This window comes from Oncorhynchus mykiss, chromosome 8 (assembly GCF_057628025.1).
Source record: "Oncorhynchus mykiss isolate SJ-2025 chromosome 8, ASM5762802v1, whole genome shotgun sequence".
NCBI lineage: Eukaryota > Metazoa > Chordata > Actinopteri > Salmoniformes > Salmonidae > Oncorhynchus > Oncorhynchus mykiss.
The window spans coordinates 550,627-574,974 of NC_143029.1; the positions used below are offsets into that span (position 1 = coordinate 550,627).

At 41.2% G+C, this 24,348-nt stretch overlaps 1 protein-coding gene across 3 annotated transcripts in view; it reads left to right on the forward strand.

Moving 5' to 3' along the window:
- The window catches only part of LOC110529239 (kinesin-like protein KIF3B), a 45,626-nt gene that overhangs the window by 15,485 nt on the left and 5,793 nt on the right, over positions 1–24,348 (forward strand). The window contains exons 2-4 of one of the 3 annotated variants that reach the window (XM_036984555.2): positions 17,166–17,267; positions 22,386–22,508; positions 23,262–23,380. In XM_036984555.2, the coding sequence (XP_036840450.1) occupies positions 17,166–17,267; positions 22,386–22,508; positions 23,262–23,380 (344 nt within the window). Of the gene's footprint in view, positions 1–17,165; positions 17,268–20,463; positions 20,612–22,385; positions 22,509–22,685; positions 22,825–23,261; positions 23,381–24,348 lie in introns of those variants that run through there. The other 2 variants (XM_090242404.1, XM_090242405.1) reach the window with 2 other exon arrangements.

A 24,348-nucleotide genomic window follows, 5' to 3' on the forward strand; every position in this document is an offset into this window, starting at 1 on the left:
GGTCAGTATGTAGAATGCAGGGGTCAGTATGTATAATGTAGGAGTCAGTATATGGAATGTAGGGGTCAGTAAGTAGAATGTAGAGGTCAGTATGTAGAATGTAGGGGTCAGTATATAGTATGTAGGGGTCAATATGTAGAATGTAGGGGTCAGCATGTAGAATGTAGGGGTCAGTATGTAGAATGTAGGGGTCAGTATATAGAATGTAGGGGTCAGTATGTAGAATGCAGGGGTCAGTATGTATAATGTAGGAGTCAGTATATGGAATGTAGGGGTCAGTAAGTAGAATGTAGAGGTCAGTATGTAGAATGTAGGGGTCAGTATATAGTATGTAGGGGTCAATATGTAGAATGTAGGGGTCAGTATGTAGTATGTAGGGTTCAGTATGTAGAATGTAGGGGTCAATATGTAGAATGTAGGGTTCAGTATGTTGCGGTCAGTATGTAGAATGTAAGGGTTAGTATGTAGTATGTAGGGGTCAGTATATAGAATGTAGGGGTCAGTATATAGAATGTAGGGATCAGTATGTAGGGGTCAATATATATATTGTAGGGGTCAGTATGTATAATGTAGGGAACAATATGTAGTATGGGGTCAGTATTTAGAATGTAGGGGTCAGTATATAGAATGTAGGAGTCAGTATGTGTAATGTAGGGGTCAGTGTGTAGAATGTAGGGGTCAGTATGTAGTATGGGGCCAGTATGTAGAATGTAGGGGTCAGTGTGTAGAATGTAGGGGTCAGTATGTAGAATGTAGGGGTCAGCATGTAGAATGTAGGGGTCAGTATGTAGAATGTAGGTGTCAGTATATGGAATGTAGTGGTCAGCATGTAGAATGTAGGGGTCAGTATGTAGAATGTAGGGTTCAGTATGTAGAATGTACGAGTCAGCATGTAGAATGTAGGGGTCAGTATGTAGAATGTAGGGGTCGGTGTATAGAATGTAGGGGTCAGTATGTAGAATGTAGGGGTCAGTATATAGACTGTAGGGGTCAGTATGTAGTGGTCAATATATAGAATCTAGGGGTCAGTATGTAGAATGTAGGGGTCAGTATGTAGGGGTCAATATATAGAATGTAGGAGTCAGTATGTAGGGGTCAGTATATAGAATGTAGGGGTCAGTGTGTAGAATGTAGGGGTCAGTATGTATGGGTCAGAATGTAGGGGTCAGTATGTATAATGTAGGGGTCAGTATATAGAATGTAGGGCTCAATATGTAGAATGTAAGTGTCAGTATGTAGGGTCAATATGTAGAATGTTGGGGTCAGTATATAGAATGTGTTAGTCAGCATGTAGAATGTAGGGGTCAGTATGTAGAATGTAGGGCTCAGTATATAGAATGTATGGGTCAGTATGTAGAATGCAAGGGTCAGTATGTAGAATGTAGGGGTCAGTATATAGAATGTAGGGGTCAGTATGTAGAATGTAGGGGTCAATATGTAGAATGTAGGGGTCAGTATATAGTATGTAGGGGTCAATATGTAGAATGTAGGGGTCAGTATGTAGTATGTAGGGGTCAGTATGTAGAATGTAGGGGACAGTATGTAGAATGTAGGAGTCAGCATGTAGAATGTAGGGGTCAGTATGTAGAATGTAGGGGTCAGTGTATAGAATGTAGGGGTCAGTATGTAGACTGTAGGATTCAGTATGTAGAATGTAGGGGTCAGTATAAAGACTGTAGGGGTCAGTATGTAGCGGTCAATATATAGAATGTAGGGGTCAGTTTGTAGGGGTCAGTATGTAGAATGTAGGGGTCAGTATGTAGGGGTCAATATATAGAATGTAGGAGTCAGTATGTAGGGGTCAGTATATAGAATGTAGGGGTCAGTGTGTAGAATGTAGGGGTCAGTATGTAGGGGTCAGTATATAGAATGTAGGGGTCAGTATGTAGAATGTAGGTGTCAGTATATGGAATGTAGTGGTCAGCATGTAGAATGTAGTGGTCAGTATGTAGAATGTAGGGGTCAGCATGTAGAAGTTAGAGGTCAGTATGTAGAATGTAGGGATAAGTATATAGAATGTAGTGGTCAGTATGTAGAATGCAGGGGTCAGTATGTAGAATGTGGGGGTCAATATGTAGAATGTTGGGGTCAGTATATAGAATGTAGGGGTCAGCATGTAGAATGTAGGGGTCAGTATGTAGAATGTAGGGGTCAGCATGTAGAATGTAGGGGTCAGTATGTAGAATGCAGGGGTCAGTATGTAGAATGTAGGTGTCAGCATATGGAATGTAGGGGTCAGTATGTAGAATGTAGGGGTCAATATGTAGAATGTAGGGTTCAGTATGTTGGGGTCAGTATATAGAATGTAGGGGTTAGTATGTAGAATGTAGGGGTCAGTATGTAGAATGTAGGGGTCAGTATGTAGAATGTAGGGGTCAGTATGTAGAATGTAGGGGTCAGTATGTAGAATGTAGGGGTCAGTATATAGTATGTAGGGGTCAATATGTAGAATGTAGGGGTCAGTATGTAGTATGTAGGGGTCAGCATGTAGAATGTAGGGGTCAGTATGTAGAATGTAGGGATCAGTATGTAGAATGTAGGGGTCAGTATGTAGAATGTAGGGGTCAGTATGTAGTATGTAGGGATCAGTATGTAGAATGTAGGGGTCAGTATATAGAATGTAGGGGTCAGTATGTAGGAGTCAGTATATAGAATGTAGGGGTCAGTATGTAGAATGTTTTGGTCAGTATGTAGTGGTCACTATGTAGAATGTACAGGTCAATATGTAGAATGTTGGGGTCAGTATATAGAATGTGTTAGTCAGCATGTAGAATGTAGGGGTCAGTATGTAGAATGTAGGGGTCAGCATGTAGAATATAGGGGTCAGTATGTAGAATGTAGGGCTCAGTATATAGAATGTAGGGGTCAGTATGTAGAATGCAAGGGTCAGTATGTAGAATGTAGGGGTCAGTATATGGAATGTAGGGGTCAGTATGTAGAATGTAGGGGTCAGTATGTAGAATGTAGGGGTCAGTATATAGAATGTAGGGGTCAGTATGTAGAATGTAGGGGTCAGTATGTAGGGGTCAGAATGTAGGGGTCAGTATGCAGATTGTAGGGGTCAGCATTTAGAATTTAGGGGTCAATATGTAGGGGTCAGTATGTAGATTGTAGGGGTCAGTATGTAGAATGTAGGGGTCAGCATGTAGAATTTAGGGGTCAATATGTAGAATGTAGGGATCAGTATATAGAATGTAGGAGTCGGTATGTAGAATGCGGTGGTCAGTTTGTAGAATGTAGAGGTCATCATATAGAATGTAAGGGTCAGTATGTAGGGGTCAATATGTAGAATGTTGTGGTCAGTATATAGAATGTAGGGGTCAGCATGTAGAATGTAAGGGTCAGTATGTAGAATGTAGGGGTCAGCATGTAGAATGTAGGGGTCAGTATGTAGAATGTAGGGGTCAGTATATAGAATGTAGGGGTCAGTATGTAGAATGCAGGGGTCAGTATGTAGAATGTAGGGGTCAGTATATGGAATGTAGGGGTCAGTAAGTAGAATGTAGAGGTCAGTATGTAGAATGTAGGGGTCAATATATAGTATGTAGGGGTCAATATGTAGAATGTAGGGGTCAGTATGTAGTATGTAGGGGTCAGTATGTAGAATGTAGGGGTCAATATGTAGAATGTAGGGTTCAGTATGTTGCGGTCAGTATGTAGAATGTAAGGGTTAGTATGTAGTATGTAGGGGTCAGTATGTAGAATGTAGGGGTCAGTATATAGAATGTAGGGATCAGTATGTAGGGGTCAATATATATAATGTAGGGGTCAGTATGTAGAATGTAGGGGTCAGTATATAGAATGTAGGGGTCAGTATGTAGAATGTAGGGGTCAGTATGTAGAATGTAGGGGTCAGCATGTAGAATGTAGGGGTCAGTATGTAGAATGTAGGGGTCAGTATATAGAATGTAGGGGTCAGTATGTAGAATGTAGGGGTCAGTATGTAGAATGTAGGGGTCAGCATGTAGAATGTAGGGGTCAGTATGTAGAATGTAGGGGTCAGTATGTAGAATGTACGAGTCGGCATGTAGAATGTAGGGGTCAGTATGTAGAATGTAGGGGTCAGTGTATAGAATGTAGGGGTCAGTATGTAGACTGTAGGGGTCAGTATGTAGTGGTCAATATATGGAATGTAGGGGTCAGTATGTAGAATGTAGGGGTCAATATATAGAATGTAGGAGTCAGTATGTAGGGGTCAATATATGGAATGTAGGGGTCAGTGTGTAGAATATAGGGGTCAGTATGTAGGGGTCAGTATATAGAATGTAGGAGTCAGTATGTAGGGGTCAATATATGGAATGTAGGGGTCAGTGTGTAGAATGTAGGGGTCAGTGTGTAGAATGTAGGGGTCAGTATGTAGGGGTCAGTATATAGAATGTAGTGGTCAGTGTGTAGTATGTAGGGGTCAATATATGGAATGTAGGGGTCAGTGTGTAGAATGTAGGGGTCAGTATGTAGAATGTAGGGGTCAGCATGTAGAATGTAGGGGTCAGTATGTAGAATGTAGGGGTCAGTATATAGAATGTAGGGGTCAGTATGTAGAATGTAGGGGTCAGTATGTAGAATGTAGGGGTCAGCATGTAGAATGTAGGGGTCAGTATGTAGAATGTAGCTGCAAAATTGTAATTATTCGCCTACCTCATGCCTTTTGCACACATTGTATATAGACTCCCCCTTTGTTTTCTACTGTGTTATTGACTTGTTAATTGTTTACTCCATGTGTAACTCTGTGTTGTCTGCTCATACTGCTATGCTTTATCTTGGCCAGGTCGCAGTTGCAAATGAGAACTTGTTCTCAACTAGCCTACCTGGTTAAATAAAGGTGAAATAAATAAAAATAAAAAAATGTAGGTGTCAGTATATGGAATGTAGTGGTCAGCATGTAGAATGTAGGTGTCAGTATATGGAATGTAGTGGTCAGCATGTAGAATGTAGGTGTCAGTATATGGAATGTAGTGGTCAGCATGTAGAATGTAGGGGTCAGTATGTAGAATGTAGTGGTCAGCATGTAGAATGTAGGGGTCAGTATGTAGAATGTAGGGGTCAGTATGTAGAATGTACGAGTCAGCATGTAGAATGTAGGGGTCAGTATGTAGAATGTAGGGGTCAGTGTATAGAATGTAGGGGTCAGTATGTAGACTGTAGGGGTCAGTATGTAGTGGTCAATATATGGAATGTAGGGGTCAGTATGTAGAATGTAGGGGTCAATATATAGAATGTAGGAGTCAGTATGTAGGGGTCAATATATGGAATGTAGGGGTCAGTGTGTAGAATGTAGGGGTCAGTATGTAGGGGTCAGTATATAGAATGTAGGAGTCAGTATGTAGGGGTCAATATATGGAATGTAGGGGTCAGTGTGTAGAATGTAGGGGTCAGTGTGTAGAATGTAGGGGTCAGTATGTAGGGGTCAGTATATAGAATGTAGTGGTCAGTGTGTAGTATGTAGGGGTCAATATATGGAATGTAGGGGTCAGTGTGTAGAATGTAGGGGTCAGTGTGTAGAATGTAGGGGTCAGTATGTAGGGGTCAGTATATAGAATGTAGGGGTCAGTATGTAGGGGTCAGTGTGTAGAATGTAGGGGTCAGTATGTATGGGTCAGTATGTAGGGGTCAGTGTGTAGGGGTCAGTATATAGAATGTAGGGGTCAGTATGTAGAATGTAGGTTTCAGTATATGGAATGTAGTGGTCAGCATGTAGAATGTAGGGGTCAGTATGTAGAATGTTTGTGTCAGTATATGGAATGTAGTGGTCAGATTGTTGAATGTAGGGGTCAGCATCTAGAATGTAGGGGTCAGTATGTAGAATGCAGGGGTCAGTATGTAGAATGTAGAGGTCAGCATATAGAATGTAAGGGTCAATATGTAGAGTCAATATGTAGAATGTTGGGGTCAGTATATAGAATGTGTTAGTCAGCATGTAGAATGTACAGGTCAATATGTAGAATGTTGGGGTCAGTATATAGAATGTGTTAGTCAGCATGTAGAATGTAGGGGTCAGTAGAATGTAGGGGTCAGCATCTAGAATGTAGGGGTCAGTATGTAGAATGTAGGGCTCAGTATATAGAATGTAGGGGTCAGTATGTAGAATGCAAGGGTCAGTATGTAGAATGTAGGGGTCAGTGTATAGAATGTAGGGGTCAGTATGTAGATTGTAGGGGTCAGTATGTAGAATGTAGGGGTCAGTATGTAGAATGTAGGGGTCAGTGTATAGAATGTAGGGCTCAGTATATAGAATGTAGGGGTCAGTATGTAGAATGTAGGGGTCAGTATATGGAATGTAGGGGTCAGTATGTAGAATGTAGGGGTCAGTATGTAGAATGTAGCGGTCAGTATATAGTATGTAGGGGTCAGTATGTGGAATGCAGGGGTCAGTATGTAGAATGTAGGGGTCAGTATATGGAATGTAGGGGTCAGTATGTAGAATGTAGGGGTCAATATGTAGAATGTATGGTTCAGTATGTTGGGGTCAGTATATAGAATGTAGGGGTTAGTATGTAGAATGTAGGGGTCAGTATGTAGAATGTAGGGGTCAGTATGTAGTATGTAGGGATCAGTATGTAGAATGTAGGGCTCAGTATATATAATTTAGGGCTCAGTATATATAATGTAGGGGTCAGTATGTAGAATGTAGGGCTCAGTATATAGAATGTAGGGATCAGTATGTAGAATGTAGGGGTCAGTACATAGAATGTAGGGGTCAGTATGTAGGAGTCAGTATATAGAATGTAGGGGTCAGTATGTAGTATTAAGGGGTCAGTATATAAAATGTAGGGGTCAGCATGTAGAATGTAGGGGTCAGTATGTAGAATTTAGGGGTCAGTATGTAGAATGTAGGGGTCAGTGTGTAGAATGTTTTGGTCAGTATGTAGTGGTCACTATGTAGAATGTACAGGTCAGAATGTAGAATGTAGGGGTCAGTATATAGACTTTAGGGGTCTGTATGTAGGGGTCAGTATGTAGAATGTAGGGGTCAGTATGTAGGGGTCATTTTATTGAATGTAGGGGTCAGTATGTAGGGGTCAATATATGGAATGTAGGGGTCAGTGTGTAGAATGTAGGGGTCAGTATGTAGGGGTCAGTATATAGAATGTAGGAGTCAGTATGTAGGGGTCAATATATGGAATGTAGGGGTCAGTGTGTAGAATGTAGGGGTCAGTGTGTAGAATGTAGGGGTCAGTATGTAGGGGTCAGTATATAGAATGTAGTGGTCAGTGTGTAGTATGTAGGGGTCAATATATGGAATGTAGGGGTCAGTGTGTAGAATGTAGGGGTCAGTGTGTAGAATGTAGGGGTCAGTATGTAGGGGTCAGTATATAGAATGTAGGGGTCAGTATGTAGGGGTCAGTGTGTAGAATGTAGGGGTCAGTATGTATGGGTCAGTATGTAGGGGTCAGTGTGTAGAATGTAGGGGTCAGTATGTATGGGTCAGTATGTAGGGGTCAGTATATAGAATGTAGGGGTCAGTATGTAGAATGTAGGTTTCAGTATATGGAATGTAGTGGTCAGCATGTAGAATGTAGGGGTCAGTATGTAGAATGTTTGTGTCAGTATATGGAATGTAGTGGTCAGATTGTTGAATGTAGGGGTCAGCATCTAGAATGTAGGGGTCAGTATGTAGAATGCAGGGGTCAGTATGTAGAATGTAGAGGTCAGCATATAGAATGTAAGGGTCAATATGTAGAGTCAATATGTAGAATGTTGGGGTCAGTATATAGAATGTGTTAGTCAGCATGTAGAATGTACAGGTCAATATGTAGAATGTTGGGGTCAGTATATAGAATGTGTTAGTCAGCATGTAGAATGTAGGGGTCAGTAGAATGTAGGGGTCAGCATCTAGAATGTAGGGGTCAGTATGTAGAATGTAGGGCTCAGTATATAGAATGTAGGGGTCAGTATGTAGAATGCAAGGGTCAGTATGTAGAATGTAGGGGTCAGTGTATAGAATGTAGGGGTCAGTATGTAGATTGTAGGGGTCAGTATGTAGAATGTAGGGGTCAGTATGTAGAATGTAGGGGTCAGTGTATAGAATGTAGGGCTCAGTATATAGAATGTAGGGGTCAGTATGTAGAATGTAGGGGTCAGTATATGGAATGTAGGGGTCAGTATGTAGAATGTAGGGGTCAGTATGTAGAATGTAGCGGTCAGTATATAGTATGTAGGGGTCAGTATGTAGAATGCAGGGGTCAGTATGTAGAATGTAGGGGTCAGTATATGGAATGTAGGGGTCAGTATGTAGAATGTAGGGGTCAATATGTAGAATGTATGGTTCAGTATGTTGGGGTCAGTATATAGAATGTAGGGGTTAGTATGTAGAATGTAGGGGTCAGTATGTAGAATGTAGGGGTCAGTATGTAGTATGTAGGGATCAGTATGTAGAATGTAGGGCTCAGTATATATAATTTAGGGCTCAGTATATATAATGTAGGGGTCAGTATGTAGAATGTAGGGCTCAGTATATAGAATGTAGGGATCAGTATGTAGAATGTAGGGGTCAGTACATAGAATGTAGGGGTCAGTATGTAGGAGTCAGTATATAGAATGTAGGGGTCAGTATGTAGTATTAAGGGGTCAGTATATAAAATGTAGGGGTCAGCATGTAGAATGTAGGGGTCAGTATGTAGAATTTAGGGGTCAGTATGTAGAATGTAGGGGTCAGTGTGTAGAATGTTTTGGTCAGTATGTAGTGGTCACTATGTAGAATGTACAGGTCAGAATGTAGAATGTAGGGGTCAGTATATAGACTTTAGGGGTCTGTATGTAGGGGTCAGTATGTAGAATGTAGGGGTCAGTATGTAGGGGTCATTTTATTGAATGTAGGGGTCAGTATGTAGGGGTCAATATATGGAATGTAGGGGTCAGTGTGTAGAATGTAGGGGTCAGTATGTAGGGGTCAGTATATAGAATGTAGGAGTCAGTATGTAGGGGTCAATATATGGAATGTAGGGGTCAGTGTGTAGAATGTAGGGGTCAGTGTGTAGAATGTAGGGGTCAGTATGTAGGGGTCAGTATATAGAATGTAGTGGTCAGTGTGTAGTATGTAGGGGTCAATATATGGAATGTAGGGGTCAGTGTGTAGAATGTAGGGGTCAGTGTGTAGAATGTAGGGGTCAGTATGTAGGGGTCAGTATATAGAATGTAGGGGTCAGTATGTAGGGGTCAGTGTGTAGAATGTAGGGGTCAGTATGTATGGGTCAGTATGTAGGGGTCAGTGTGTAGAATGTAGGGGTCAGTATGTATGGGTCAGTATGTAGGGGTCAGTATATAGAATGTAGGGGTCAGTATGTAGAATGTAGGTTTCAGTATATGGAATGTAGTGGTCAGCATGTAGAATGTAGGGGTCAGTATGTAGAATGTTTGTGTCAGTATATGGAATGTAGTGGTCAGATTGTTGAATGTAGGGGTCAGCATCTAGAATGTAGGGGTCAGTATGTAGAATGCAGGGGTCAGTATGTAGAATGTAGAGGTCAGCATATAGAATGTAAGGGTCAATATGTAGAGTCAATATGTAGAATGTTGGGGTCAGTATATAGAATGTGTTAGTCAGCATGTAGAATGTACAGGTCAATATGTAGAATGTTGGGGTCAGTATATAGAATGTGTTAGTCAGCATGTAGAATGTAGGGGTCAGTAGAATGTAGGGGTCAGCATCTAGAATGTAGGGGTCAGTATGTAGAATGTAGGGCTCAGTATATAGAATGTAGGGGTCAGTATGTAGAATGCAAGGGTCAGTATGTAGAATGTAGGGGTCAGTGTATAGAATGTAGGGGTCAGTATGTAGATTGTAGGGGTCAGTATGTAGAATGTAGGGGTCAGTATGTAGAATGTAGGGGTCAGTGTATAGAATGTAGGGCTCAGTATATAGAATGTAGGGGTCAGTATGTAGAATGTAGGGGTCAGTATATGGAATGTAGGGGTCAGTATGTAGAATGTAGGGGTCAGTATGTAGAATGTAGCGGTCAGTATATAGTATGTAGGGGTCAGTATGTAGAATGCAGGGGTCAGTATGTAGAATGTAGGGGTCAGTATATGGAATGTAGGGGTCAGTATGTAGAATGTAGGGGTCAATATGTAGAATGTATGGTTCAGTATGTTGGGGTCAGTATATAGAATGTAGGGGTTAGTATGTAGAATGTAGGGGTCAGTATGTAGAATGTAGGGGTCAGTATGTAGTATGTAGGGATCAGTATGTAGAATGTAGGGCTCAGTATATATAATTTAGGGCTCAGTATATATAATGTAGGGGTCAGTATGTAGAATGTAGGGCTCAGTATATAGAATGTAGGGATCAGTATGTAGAATGTAGGGGTCAGTATATAGAATGTAGGGGTCAGTATGTAGGAGTCAGTATATAGAATGTAGGGGTCAGTATGTAGTATTAAGGGGTCAGTATATAAAATGTAGGGGTCAGCATGTAGAATGTAGGGGTCAGTATGTAGAATTTAGGGGTCAGTATGTAGAATGTAGGGGTCAGTGTGTAGAATGTTTTGGTCAGTATGTAGTGGTCACTATGTAGAATGTACAGGTCAGAATGTAGAATGTAGGGGTCAGTATATAGACTTTAGGGGTCTGTATGTAGGGGTCAGTATGTAGAATGTAGGGGTCAGTATGTAGGGGTCATTTTATTGAATGTAGGGGTCAGTATGTAGAATGTAGGGGTCAGTATGTAGGGGTCAGTATATAGAATGTACTGGTCAGTATTTAGAATGTAGAGGTCACTATATAGAATGTAGGGGTCAGTATATAGGGGTCAGTATATAGAATGTAGGGGTCAGTATGTAGAATGTAGCGGTCAGTATATAGGGGTCAGTATGTAGGATGTAAGGGTCAGTATATAGTATGTAGGGCTCAATATGTAGAATGTAAGGGTCAGTATGTAGAATGTAGAGGTCAGCATAGAGAATGTAAGGGTCAATATGTAGAGTCAATATGTAGAATGTTGGGGTCAGTATATAGAATGTGTTAGTCAGCATGTAGAATGTAGGGGTCAGTAGAATGTAGGGGTCAGCATCTAGAATGTAGGGGTCAGTATGTAGAATGTAGGGCTCAGAATATAGAATGTAGGGGTCAGTATGTAGAATGCAAGGGTCAGTATGTAGAATGTAGGGGTCAGTATATGGAATGTAGGGGTCAGTATGTAGAATGTAGCGGTCAGTATATAGTATGTAGGGTCAATATGTAGAATGTAGCGGTCAGTATATAGTATGTAGGGTCAATATGTAGAATGTAGGGGTCAGTATGTAGTATGTAGGGGTCAGTATGTAGAATGTAGGGGTCAGTATGTAGAATGTAGGAGTCAGCATGTAGAATGTAGGGGTCAGTATGTAGAATGTAGGGGTCAGTGTATAGAATGTAGGGGTCAGTATGTAGACTGTAGGATTCAGTATGTAGAATGTAGTGGTCAATATATAGAATGTAGTAGTCAGTATGTAGGGGTCAGTATATAGAATGTAGGGGTCAGTGTGTAGAATGTAGGGGTCAGTATGTAGGGGTCAGAGTGTAGGTGTCAGTATATAGAATGTAGGGGTCAGTATGTAGAATGTAGGTGTCTGTATATGGAATGTAGTGGTCAGCATGTAGAATGTAGGGGTCAGTATATAGTATGTAGGGCTCAATATGTAGAATGTAGGGGTCAGTATGTAGAATGTAGTGGTCAGCATGTAGAATGTTGGGGTCAGTATATAGAATGTAGGGGTTAGCATGTAGATTGTAGGGGTCAGTATTTAGAATGTAGGGGTCAGCATGTAGAATGTAGGGGTCAGCATGTAGAATGTAGGGGTCAGTATATAGAATGTAGGGGTCAGTATGTAGAATGCAGGGGTCAGTATGTAGAATGTAGGGGTCAGTATATGGAATGTAGGGGTCAGTATGTAGAATGTAGGGGTCAATATGTAGAATGTAGGGTTCAGTATGTTGGGGTCAGTATGTAGAATGTAAGGGTTAGTATGTAGAATGTAGGGTTCAGTATGTAGAATGTAGGGGTCAGTATGTAGAATGTAGGGTTCAGTATGTAGAATGTAGGGGTCAGTATGTAGGGATCAGTATGTAGAATGTATGGGTCAGTATGTAGGGGTCAGTATGTAGTATTAAGGGGTCAGTATATAAAATGTAGGGGTCAGTACGTAGAATGTAGGGGTCAGTACGTAGAATTTAGGGGTCAGTATGTAGAATGTAGGGGTCAGTGTGTAGAATGTTTTGGTCAGTATGTAGTTGTCACTATGTAGAATGTACAGGTCAGAATGTAGAATGTAGGGGTCAGTATATAGACTTTAGGGGTCTGTATGTAGGGGTCAGTATGTAGAATGTAGGGGTCAGTATGTAGGGGTCAGTTTACTGAATGTAGGGGTCAGTATGTAGAATGTAGGGGTCAGTATGTAGGGGTCAGTACATAGAATGTACTGGTCAGTATTTAGAATGTAGAGGTCACTATATAGATTGTAGGGGTCAGTATATAGAATGTAGGGGTCAGTATGTAGAATGTAGCGGTCAGTATATAGGGGTCAGTATGTAGAATGTTGTGGTCAGTATATAGAATGTAGGGGTCCGTATGTAGAATGTAGGGGTCAGTATGTAGATTGTAGGGGTCACTATATAGAATGTAGGGGTCAGTATATAGAATGTAGGGCTCAGTATATAGAATGTAGGGGTCAGTATGTAGAATGTAGGTGTCAGTATATAGAATGTAGGGGTCAGTATGTAGAATGTAGAGGTCAGTTTGTAGTATGTAGTGGTCAGTATGTAGAATAATGGGGTCAGTATGTAGCATATAGGTGTCAGTATGTAGGGGTCAGTATATAGAATGTAGGGGTCAGTATGTAGAATGTAGGGGTCAGAATGTAGAATGTTGGGGTCAGAATATAGAATGTAAGAGTAAGTATTTAGTATGTATGGGTCAGTATGTTGGGGTCAATTTGTAGTAGTCAGTATGTAGGGGTCAGAATGTAGAATGCTGGGGTCAGTATATAGAATGTAGGGGTCAATATGTAGAATGTAGGGTTCAGTATGTTGGGGTCAGTATGTAGAATATAAGGGTTAGTATGTAGAATGTAGGGTTCAGTATGTAGAATGTAGGGGTCAGTATGTAGAATGTAGGGTTCAGTATGTAGAATGTAGGGGTCAGTATGTAGGGATCAGTATGTAGAATGTAGGGGTCAGTATGTAGGGGTCAGTATGTAGTATTAAGGGGTCAGTATATAAAATGTAGGGGTCAGTACGTAGAATGTAGGGGTCAGTACGTAGAATTTAGGGGTCAGTATGTAGAATGTAGGGGTCAGTGTGTAGAATGTTTTGGTCAGTATGTAGTTGTCACTATGTAGAATGTACAGGTCAGAATGTAGAATGTAGGGGTCAGTATATAGACTTTAGGGGTCTGTATGTAGGGGTCAGTATGTAGAATGTAGGGGTCAGTATGTAGGGGTCAGTTTATTGAATGTAGGGGTCAGTATGTAGAATGTAGGGGTCAGTATGTAGGGGTCAGTACATAGAATGTACTGGTCAGTATTTAGAATGTAGAGGTCACTATATAGAATGTAGGGGTCAGTATATAGAATGTAGGGGTCAGTATGTAGAATGTAGCGGTCAGTATATAGGGGTCAGTATGTAGAATGTTGTGGTCAGTATATAGAATGTAGGGGTCCGTATGTAGAATGTAGGGGTCAGTATGTAGATTGTAGGGGTCACTATATAGAATGTAGGGGTCAGTATATAGAATGTAGGGCTCAGTATATAGAATGTAGGGGTCAGTATGTAGAATGTAGGTGTCAGTATATAGAATGTAGGGGTCAGTATGTAGAATGTAGAGGTCAGTTTGTAGTATGTAGTGGTCAGTATGTAGAATAATGGGGTCAGTATGTAGCATGTAGAGTATGTATGTAGGGGTCAGTATATAGAATGTAGGGGTCAGTATGTAGAATGTAGGGGTCAGAATGTAGAATGTTGGGGTCAGAATATAGAATGTAAGAGTAAGTATTTAGTATGTATGGGTCAGTATGTTGGGGTCAATTTGTAGTAGTCAGTATGTAGGGGTCAGAGTGTAGAATGCTGGGGTCAGTATATAGAATTTAAGGGTAAGTATGTAGTATGTACGGGTCAGTATGTAGTATGGGGTCAGTATGTAGAATGTAGGGGTCAGTTTGTAGTATGTAAGGGTCAGTATGTAGTATGTAGGGGTCAGTATGTAGAATGTAGGGGTCATTATGTAGAATGTAGGGGTCAGTATGTAGTATGTAGGGGTCAGTATGTAGTATGTAGGGGTCATTATGTAGAATGAAGGGGTCATAATGTAGTATGTAGGGGTCAGTATATAGGTGTCAGTATATAGTATGTAGGGGTCAGTATATTGAAATTAAGGGTCACTATATAGAATGTATAGGTCAGTATGTACAATGTTGGGGTCAGTATGTGGAATGTAGGGGTCAGTATGTAGAATGTAGGGGTCAGTGTGTATAATGTAGGGATCAGTATGTTGAATGTAGGGGTCAGTATGTTGAATGTTGTGGTCAGTATATAGAATGTAGGGGTCCGTATGTAGAATGTAGGGGTCAGTATGTAGATTGTAGGGGTCACTATATAGAATGTAGGGGTCAGTATATAGAATGTAGGGCTCTGTATATAGAATGTAGGGGTCAGTATGTAGAATGTAGGTGTCAGTATATAGAATGTAGGGGTCAGTATGTAGAATGTAGAGGTCAGTTTGTAGTATGTAGTGGTCAGTATGTAGAATAATGGGGTCAGTATGTAGCATATAGGTGTCAGTATGTAGGGGTCAGTATATAGAATGTAGGGGTCAGTATGTAGAATGTAGGGGTCAGAATGTAGAATGTTGGGGTCAGAATATAGAATGTAAGAGTAAGTATTTAGTATGTATGGGTCAGTATGTTGGGGTCAATTTGTAGTAGTCAGTATGTAGGGGTCAGAATGTAGAATGCTGGGGTCAGTATATAGAATGTAGGGGTCAATATGTAGAATGTAGGGTTCAGTATGTTGGGGTCAGTATGTAGAATGTAAGGGTTAGTATGTAGAATGTAGGGTTCAGTATGTAGAATGTAGGGGTCAGTATGTAGAATGTAGGGTTCAGTATGTAGAATGTAGGGGTCAGTATGTAGGGATCAGTATGTAGAATGTAGGGGTCAGTATGTAGGGGTCAGTATGTAGTATTAAGGGGTCAGTATATAAAATGTAGGGGTCAGTACGTAGAATGTAGGGGTCAGTACGTAGAATTTAGGGGTCAGTATGTAGAATGTAGGGGTCAGTGTGTAGAATGTAGGGGTCAGTATGTAGTTGTCACTATGTAGAATGTACAGGTCAGAATGTAGAATGTAGGGGTCAGTATATAGACTTTAGGGGTCTGTATGTAGGGGTCAGTATGTAGAATGTAGGGGTCAGTATGTAGGGGTCAGTTTATTGAATGTAGGGGTCAGTATGTAGAATGTAGGGGTCAGTATGTAGGGGTCAGTACATAGAATGTACTGGTCAGTATTTAGAATGTAGAGGTCACTATATAGAATGTAGGGGTCAGTATATAGAATGTAGGGGTCAGTATGTAGAATGTAGCGGTCAGTATATAGGGGTCAGTATGTAGAATGTTGTGGTCAGTATATAGAATGTAGGGGTCCGTATGTAGAATGTAGGGGTCAGTATGTAGATTGTAGGGGTCACTATATAGAATGTAGGGGTCAGTATATAGAATGTAGGGCTCAGTATATAGAATGTAGGGGTCAGTATGTAGAATGTAGGTGTCAGTATATAGAATGTAGGGGTCAGTATGTAGAATGTAGAGGTCAGTTTGTAGTATGTAGTGGTCAGTATGTAGAATAATGGGGTCAGTATATAGAATGTAGGGGTCAGTATATAGAATGTAGGGGTCAGAATGTAGAATGTTGGGGTCAGAATATAGAATGTAAGAGTAAGTATTTAGTATGTATGGGTCAGTATGTTGGGGTCAATTTGTAGTAGTCAGTATGTAGGGGTCAGAATGTAGAATGCTGGGGTCAGTATATAGAATTTAAGGGTAAGTATGTAGTATGTACGGGTCAGTATGTAGTATGGGGTCAGTATGTAGAATGTAGGGGTCAGTTTGTAGTATGTAAGGGTCAGTATGTAGTATGTAGGGGTCAGTATGTAGAATGTAGGGGTCATTATGTAGAATGTAGGGGTCAGTATGTAGTATGTAGGGGTCAGTATGTAGTATGTAGGGGTCATTATGTAGAATGAAGGGGTCATAATGTAGTATGTAGGGGTCAGTATATAGGTGTCAGTATATAGTATGTAGGGGTCAGTATATTGAAATTAAGGGTCACTATATAGAATGTATAGGTCAGTATGTACAATGTTGGGGTCAGTATGTGGAATGTAGGGGTCAGTATGTAGAATGTAGGGGTCAGTGTGTATAATGTAGGGATCAGTATGTTGAATGTAGGGGTCAGTATGTTGAATGTAGGGGTCAGTATGTTGAATGTAGGGGTCAGTATGTAGAATGTAGGGGTATTTAGTGGTCATTATGTAGAATATAGGGGTCATTATGTAGAATCTAGGGGTCATTATGTAGTATGTATTTAGGGGTCATTATGTAGAATATAGGGGTCATTATGTAGAATCTAGGGGTCATTATGTAGTATGTAGGGTCAGTATGTAGTATGTAGGGGTCAGTATATAGGGGTCATTATGTAGTATGTAGGGGTCAGTATGTAGTATGTAAGGGTCAGTATATAAGGGTCAGTATGTAGGGTTCATTATGTAGTATGTAGGTGTCAGTATGTAGTATGTAGGGGTCATTATGTAGAATGTAGGGGTCAGTATGTAGAATGTAGGGGTCAGTATGTAGTATGTAGGGGTCATTATGTAGAATGTAGGGGTCAGTATGTAGAATGTAGCGGTCATAATCTAGTATGTATGGGTCAGTATATAGGATGTAAGGATCAGTATGAAGTATGGGGTCTGTATGTAGTATGTAGGGGTCAGTATGTAGAATGTAGGGGTCAGTATGTAGAATGTAGGGTTCAGTATATAGGATGTAAGGATCAATATGAAGTATGGGGTCAGTATGTAGTATGTAGGGGTCAGTATGTAGAATGTAGGGGTCAGTACGTAGTATTTAGAGGTTAGTATGTCATAGTCAGGGCCTGTGTCGCAGGCTGACGGTGTGTGTGTGTGTGTGTTGTGGTTGCTAGGCGATGGAGAGCAAGCTGCTGGTTGGAGGGAGGAACATCATGGATCACACCAGCGAACAGCAGAAGACCCTTGAGACACGCAGACAGGAGATCGCTGAGCAGGTACCTCCTATGGACATGATAGTAAAGACAACGCTTTTCATTGAACATCAACACAACCGTACTGTTTTCATCTGATTGGCTAGTTTTCCATCCAAATGGCGAATGATTTTCATGCAAATATTTTAAAATCTGCATATAAACAATATGAGCATTTTCACACCAAAGATGTTTCCATCATATTGACTTGTTGTGAATAAAATGCTGTGACCTAGTAGCAGTAACTTACAAGTTAATTGGTTTCCGTCGCATTTTCACCTCTACTGATGGTTCTGTCACTAAGAATGTTGTGTTGTATAGGGAGTGTTCCCTCTGGTACATGTTGTGTTATATAGGGAGTGTTCCCTCTGGTACATGTTGTGTTATATAGGGAGTGTTCCCTCTGGTACATGTTGTGTTGTATAGGGAGTGTTCCCTCTGGTACATGTTGTGTTGTATAGGGAGTGTTCCCTCTGGTACATGTTGTGTTGTATAGGGAGTGTTCCCTCTCTGGTACATGTTGTGTTATATAGGGAGTGTTCCCTCTGGTACATGTTGTGTTGTATAGGGAGTGTTCCCTCTGGTACATGTTGTGTTATATAGGGAGTGTTCCCTCTGGTACATGTTGTGTTATATAGGGAGTGTTCCCTCTGGTACATGTTATATAGGGAGTGTTCCCTCTGGTACATGTTGTGTTATATAGGGAGTGTTCCCTCTGGTACATGTTGTGTTATATAGGGAGTGTTCCCTCTGGTACATGTTGTGTTATATAGGGAGTGTTCCCTCTGGTACATGTTGTGTTATATAGGGAGTGTTCCCTCTGGTACATGTTGTGTTATATAGGGAGTGTTCCCTCTGGTACATGTTATATAGGGAGTGTTCCCTCTGGTACATGTTGTGTTGTATAGGGAGTGTTCCCTCTGGTACATGTTGTGTTATATAGGGAGTGTTCCCTCTGGTACATGTTGTGTTATATAGGGAGTGTTCCCTCTGGTACATGTTATATAGGGAGTGTTCCCTCTGGTACATGTTATATAGGGAGTGTTCCCTCTGGTACATGTTGTATAGGGAGTGTTCCCTCTCTGGTACATGTTGTGTTATATAGGGAGTGTTCCCTCTGGTACATGTTGTATAGGGAGTGTTCCCTCTCTGGTACATGTTGTGTTATATAGGGAGTGTTCCCTCTGGTACATGTTGTGTTATATAGGGAGTGTTCCCTCTGGTACATGTTGTATAGGGAGTGTTCCCTCTCTGGTACATGTTGTGTTATATAGGGAGTGTTCCCTCTGGTACATGTTGTATAGGGAGTGTTCCCTCTGGTACATGTTGTGTTATATAGGGAGTGTTCCCTCTGGTACATGTTGTGTTGTATAGGGAGTGTTCCCTCTGGTACATGTTGTGTTATATAGGGAGTGTTCCCTCTGGTACATGTTGTATAGGGAGTGTTCCCTCTCTGGTACATGTTGTGTTGTATAGGGAGTGTTCCCTCTGGTACATGTTGTATAGGGAGTGTTCCCTCTCTGGTACATGTTGTGTTATATAGGGAGTGTTCCCTCTCTGGTACATGTTGTGTTATATAGGGAGTGTTCCCTCTGGTACATGTTGTGTTATATAGGGAGTGTTCCCTCTGGTACATGTTGTGTTATATAGGGAGTGTTCCCTCTGGTACATGTTGTATAGGGAGTGTTCCCTCTGGTACATGTTATATAGGGAGTGTTCCCTCTCTGGTACATGTTGTGTTATATAGGGAGTGTTCCCTCTCTGGTACATGTTGTGTTGTATAGGGAGTGTTCCCTCTGGTACATGTTGTGTTATATAGGGAGTGTTCCCTCTGGTACATGTTGTGTTATATAGGGAGTGTTCCCTCTCTGGTACATGTTGTGTTATATAGGGAGTGTTCCCTCTGGTACATGTTGTGTTATATTGGGAGTGTTCCCTCTCTGGTACATGTTGTGTTATATTGGGAGTGTTCCCTCTGGTACATGTTGTGTTATATTGGGAGTGTTCCCTCTCTGGTACATGTTGTGTTATATAGGGAGTGTTCCCTCTGGTACATGTTGTGTTATATAGGGAGTGTTCCCTCTCTGGTACATGTTGTATAGGGAGTGTTCCCTCTCTGGTACATGTTGTGTTATATAGGGAGTGTTCCCTCTGGTACATGTTGTGTTATATTGGGAGTGTTCCCTCTGGTACATGTTGTGTTATATTGGGAGTGTTCCCTCTCTGGTACATGTTGTGTTATATTGGGAGTGTTCCCTCTGGTACATGTTGTATAGGGAGTGTTCCCTCTGGTACATGTTGTGTTATATAGGGAGTGTTCCCTCTGGTACATGTTGTGTTATATTGGGAGTGTTCCCTCTGGTACATGTTGTGTTATATAGGGAGTGTTCCCTCTGGTACATGTTGTGTTATATAGGGAGTGTTCCCTCTGGTACATGTTGTGTTATATTGGGAGTGTTCCCTCTCTGGTACATGTTGTGTTATATCTCCATCGACGATCTATGGTCCGGAGTCCCCGGCGACGATCCACGGTCCGGTTCCTCCGGCGACAATCCACAGTCCGGAGTCCCCGGCGACGATCCGAGGCGCCACCGAGGCTAGATGCCCACCCGGACCCTCCCCCATAGAGTCAGGTTTTGCGGCCGGAGTCCGCACCTTTGGTGGGGTAGTGTCACGCCCTGACCTTAGAGAACCTTTTATTTCTCTATTTTGGTTAGGTCAGGGTGTGACTAGGGTGGGTAGACTGTTTTTTTATTTTCTATGTTGGTCTGGTATGGTTCCCAATCAGAGGCAGCTGCCTATCGTCGTCTCTGATTGGGGATCATATTTAGGCAGCCATTTAGGCAGCCTTTCCCACCTGTTGTTTGTGGGATCTTGATTTTGTATTGTTGCTTTTTAGCCCTACAAAGCTGGACATTTCATTTGTTACTCTTTCTTGTTTTGTGCCGGTTATCATCAATAAAAATGATTAACCTACCCCACGCTGCATCTTGGTCCGACCATCCTTCCAACAACGATCGTGTTAATAAAATTGTGTTTGTGTTGTAGAGAGAAAGGGATGTTGTTAAAGTTGTTTATTTTGTAGAGTCGCAGAAAAAGGAAGATGTTCTAAAAAAAAAGTTGTCTTTGTATTGTATTGAGAGAAGGAGATTTTAATAGAGTTGTGTTTGTATTAGAGTCGTAGAGAGGAGATGTCAATAAAGTTTTGTTTATATTGTAGAGTCGTAGAGAGAGGGAGATGTTAATAAAGTTGTTTGTGTTGTAGAGAGAGAGAGATGTTAATAAAGTTGTGTTTGTGTCGTAGAGAGAGGGAGATGTTAATAAAGTTGTGTTTGTGTTGTAGAGAGAGGGAGATGTTAATAAAGTTGTGTTTGTGTTGTACAGTCGTAGAGAGAGGGAGATGTTAATACAGTTGTTTGTGTCGTAGAGATAGGGAGATGTTAATAAAGTTGTTTGTATTGTAGAGTCGTAGAAAGAGGGAGATGTTAATAAAGTTGTTTGTGTTGTAGAGAGAGGGAGATGTTAATAAAGTTGTGTTTGTGTCGTAGAGAGAGGGAGATGTTAATAAAGTTGTGTTTGTATTATAGAGTCGTAGAGAGAGGGAGATGTTAATAAAGTTGTGTTTGTATTATAGAGTCGTAGAGAGAGGGAGATGTTAATAAAGTTGTGTTTGTATTATAGAGTCGTAGAGAGAGGGAGATGTTAATACAGTTGTTTGTGTCGTAGAGAGAGGGAGATGTTAATAAAGTTGTTTGTATTGTAGAGTCGTAGAGAGAGGGAGATGTTAATAAAGTTGTTTGTGTCGTAGAGAGAGGGAGATGTTAATAAAGTTGTGTTTGTGTTGTAGAGAGAGGGAGATGTTAATAAAGTTGTGTTTGTGTTGTAGAGAGAGGGAGATGTTAATAAAGTTGTGTTTGTATTATAGAGTCGTAGAGAGAGGGAGATGTTAATAAAGTTGTATTTGTATTGTAGAGTCGTAGAGAGAGGGAGATGTTAATAAAGTTGTTTGTGTCGTAGAGAGAGGGAGATATTAATAACGTTGTATTTGTATTATAGAGTCGTAGAGAGAGGGAGATATTAATAACGTTGTATTTGTATTGTAGAGTCGTAGAGAGAGGGAGATGTTAATAAAGTTGTGTTTGTATTGTAGAGTCGTAGAGAGAGGGAGATATTAATAACGTTGTATTTGTATTATAGAGTCGTAGAGAGAGGGAGATGTTAATAAAGTTGTGTTTGTATTGTAGAGTCGTAGAGAGAGGGAGATATTAATAACGTTGTATTTGTATTGTAGAGTCGTAGAGAGAGGGAGATATTAATAACGTTGTATTTGTATTGTAGAGTCGTAGAGAGAGGGAGATGTTAATAAAGTTGTTTGTGTCGTAGAGAGAGGGAGATATTAATAACGTTGTATTTGTATTATAGAGTCGTAGAGAGAGGGAGATGTTAATAAAGTTGTGTTTGTATTATAGAGTCGTAGAGAGAGGGAGATATTAATAACGTTGTATTTGTATTGTAGAGTCGTAGAGAGAGGGAGATGTTAATAAAGTTGTATTTGTATTGTAGAGTCGTAGAGAGAGGGAGATATTAATAACGTTGTATTTGTATTGTAGAGTCGTAGAGAGAGGGAGATGTTAATAAAGTTGTGTTTGTATTGTAGAGTCGTAGAGAGAGGGAGATGTTAATAAAGTTGTGTTTGTATTATAGAGTCGTAGAGAGAGGGAGATATTAATAACGTTGTGTTTGTGTTGTAGAGAGAGGGAGATGTTAATAAGGTTGTGTTTGTGAAGTAGAGAGAGGGAGATGTTAATAAAGTTGTGTTTGTATTATAGAGTCGTAGAGAGAGGGAGATGTTAATAAAGTTGTGTTTGTGTTGTAGAGAGAGGGAGATGTTAATAAAGTTGTGTTTGTGAAGTAGAGAGAGGGAGATGTTAATAAAGTTGTGTTTGTATTATAGAGTCGTAGAGAGAGGGAGATGTTAATAAAGTTGTGTTTGTATTATAGAGTCGTAGAGAGAGGGAGATATTAATAACGTTGTATTTGTATTGTAGAGTCGTAGAGAGAGGGAGATATTAATAACGTTGTATTTGTATTGTAGAGTCGTAGAGAGAGGGAGATGTTAATAAAGTTGTATTTGTATTGTAGAGTCGTAGAGAGAGGGAGATTCTGCAGCAGGTGATGGTTCAGGATGAAGAGACTCTAGAACTCAGAGAAACATTCTCCTCCCTGCAACAGGAGGTGGAGGCCAAGACCAAGAAGCTCAAGAAGGTGAGACTTAAAACACTGTATTGTTTCTCATTGATTGTATTGTTGTTGAAGTAACAAAAAAAGTTCTCTGTTGTAGCTCTATCTATCTGCTGTAGCTCTAAGCAACGCTAAAGTGTGTCTGCTCTGTCTGTTGCAGTTCTATGCTAAGCTGCGGTGTGTCTGTTCCGTCTGTTGTAGCTCTATGCTAAGCTGCAGTGTGTCTGTTCCGTCTGTTGTAGCTCTATGCTAAGCTGCAGTGTGTCTGTTCCGTCTGTTGTAGCTCTATGCTAAGCTGCAGTGTGTCTGTTCCGTCTGTTGTAGCTCTATGCTAAGCTGCGGTGTGTCTGTTCCGTCTGTTGTAGCTCTATGCTAAGCTGCAGCGTGTCTGTTCCGTCTGTTGTAGCTCTATGCTAAGCTGCAGTGTGTCTGTTCCGTCTGTTGTAGCTCTATGCTAAGCTGCAGCGTGTCTGTTCCGTCTGTTGTAGCTCTATGCTAAGCTGCAGTGTGTCTGTTCCGTCTGTTGTAGCTCTATGCTAAGCTGCAGTGTGTCTATTCCGTCTGTTGTAGCTCTATGCTAAGCTGCAGTGTGTCTGTTCCGTCTGTTGTAGCTCTATGCTAAGCTGCAGCGTGTCTGTTCCGTCTGTTGTAGCTCTATGCTAAGCTGCAGCATGTCTGTTCTACTGTATTGTAGCTCTATGCTAAGCTGCAGTGTGTCTGTTCTACTGTGTTGTAGCTCTAAGCTAAGCTGCAGTGTGTCTCTTCTACTGGTTGTAGCTCTATGCTAAGCTGCAGTGTGTGAAGGCTGAGATCCAGGATGTTAATGATGAGCACGTCAGGAGTCGACAGGAGCTGGAGCAGACGCAGAACCAACTCACCAGAGAACTCAAGTTCAAGTAAGTCCAACACACGCGCACACACACACACACACACACACACAAAAACACACACACACACACGCACACACAAAAACATGCACGCACACACACACGCGTACACCCCCCCACACACACAAAAACACCCCCCCCCCACACACACACACCCACACACAAACACAAGCACACATATATGATGTGATTACAGTCAGCTATTGTTCAAAAGTATATATTCTCTTTCCGGTGTGTGTGTGTGTGTGTGTATATATAAATGTGTGTGTGTGTATCAATGTGTGTGTGTGTGTATCAATGTGTGTGTGTGTGTGTGTGTGTGTGTGTGTGTGTATATATAAATGTGTGTGTGTGTATCAATGTGTGTGTGTGTGTGTGTATCAATGTGTGTGTGTGTGTGTGTGTGTGTGTGTGTGTGTGTGTGTGTGTGTGTGTGTGTGTGTGTGTGGGGGGGGGGGGGTAGGTGTGTGTGTGTGAGGTGTGTGTGTGTGTGAGGTGTGTGTGTGTGTGTGTGTATTAATGTGTGTGTGTGTGTGTGAGGTGTGTGTGTGTGTATATTAATGTGTGTGTGAGGTGTGTGTGTGTGTGTGTGTGTATATTAATGTGAGGTGTGTGTGTGTGTATATTAGTGTGTGTGTGTGTGTGTGAGGTGTGTGTGTATATATTAATGTGTGTGTGAGGTGTGTGTATATTAATGTGTGTGTGTGTGTGTGTGTGTGTGTGTGTGTGAGGTGTGTGTGTATATTAATGTGTGTGTGTGTGTGTGAGGTGTGTGTATATTAATGTGTGTGTGTATATTAGTGTGTGTGTGTATGTGTGTGTGTGTGTGTGTGTGTGTGTGAGGTGTGTGTGTGTGTGTGTGTGTATATTAATGTGTGTGTGTGTATATATTATTGTGTGTGTGAGGTGTGTGTATATTAATGTGTGTGTGTGTGTGTGTGTGTGTGAGGTGTGTGTATATTAATGTGTGTGTGTAT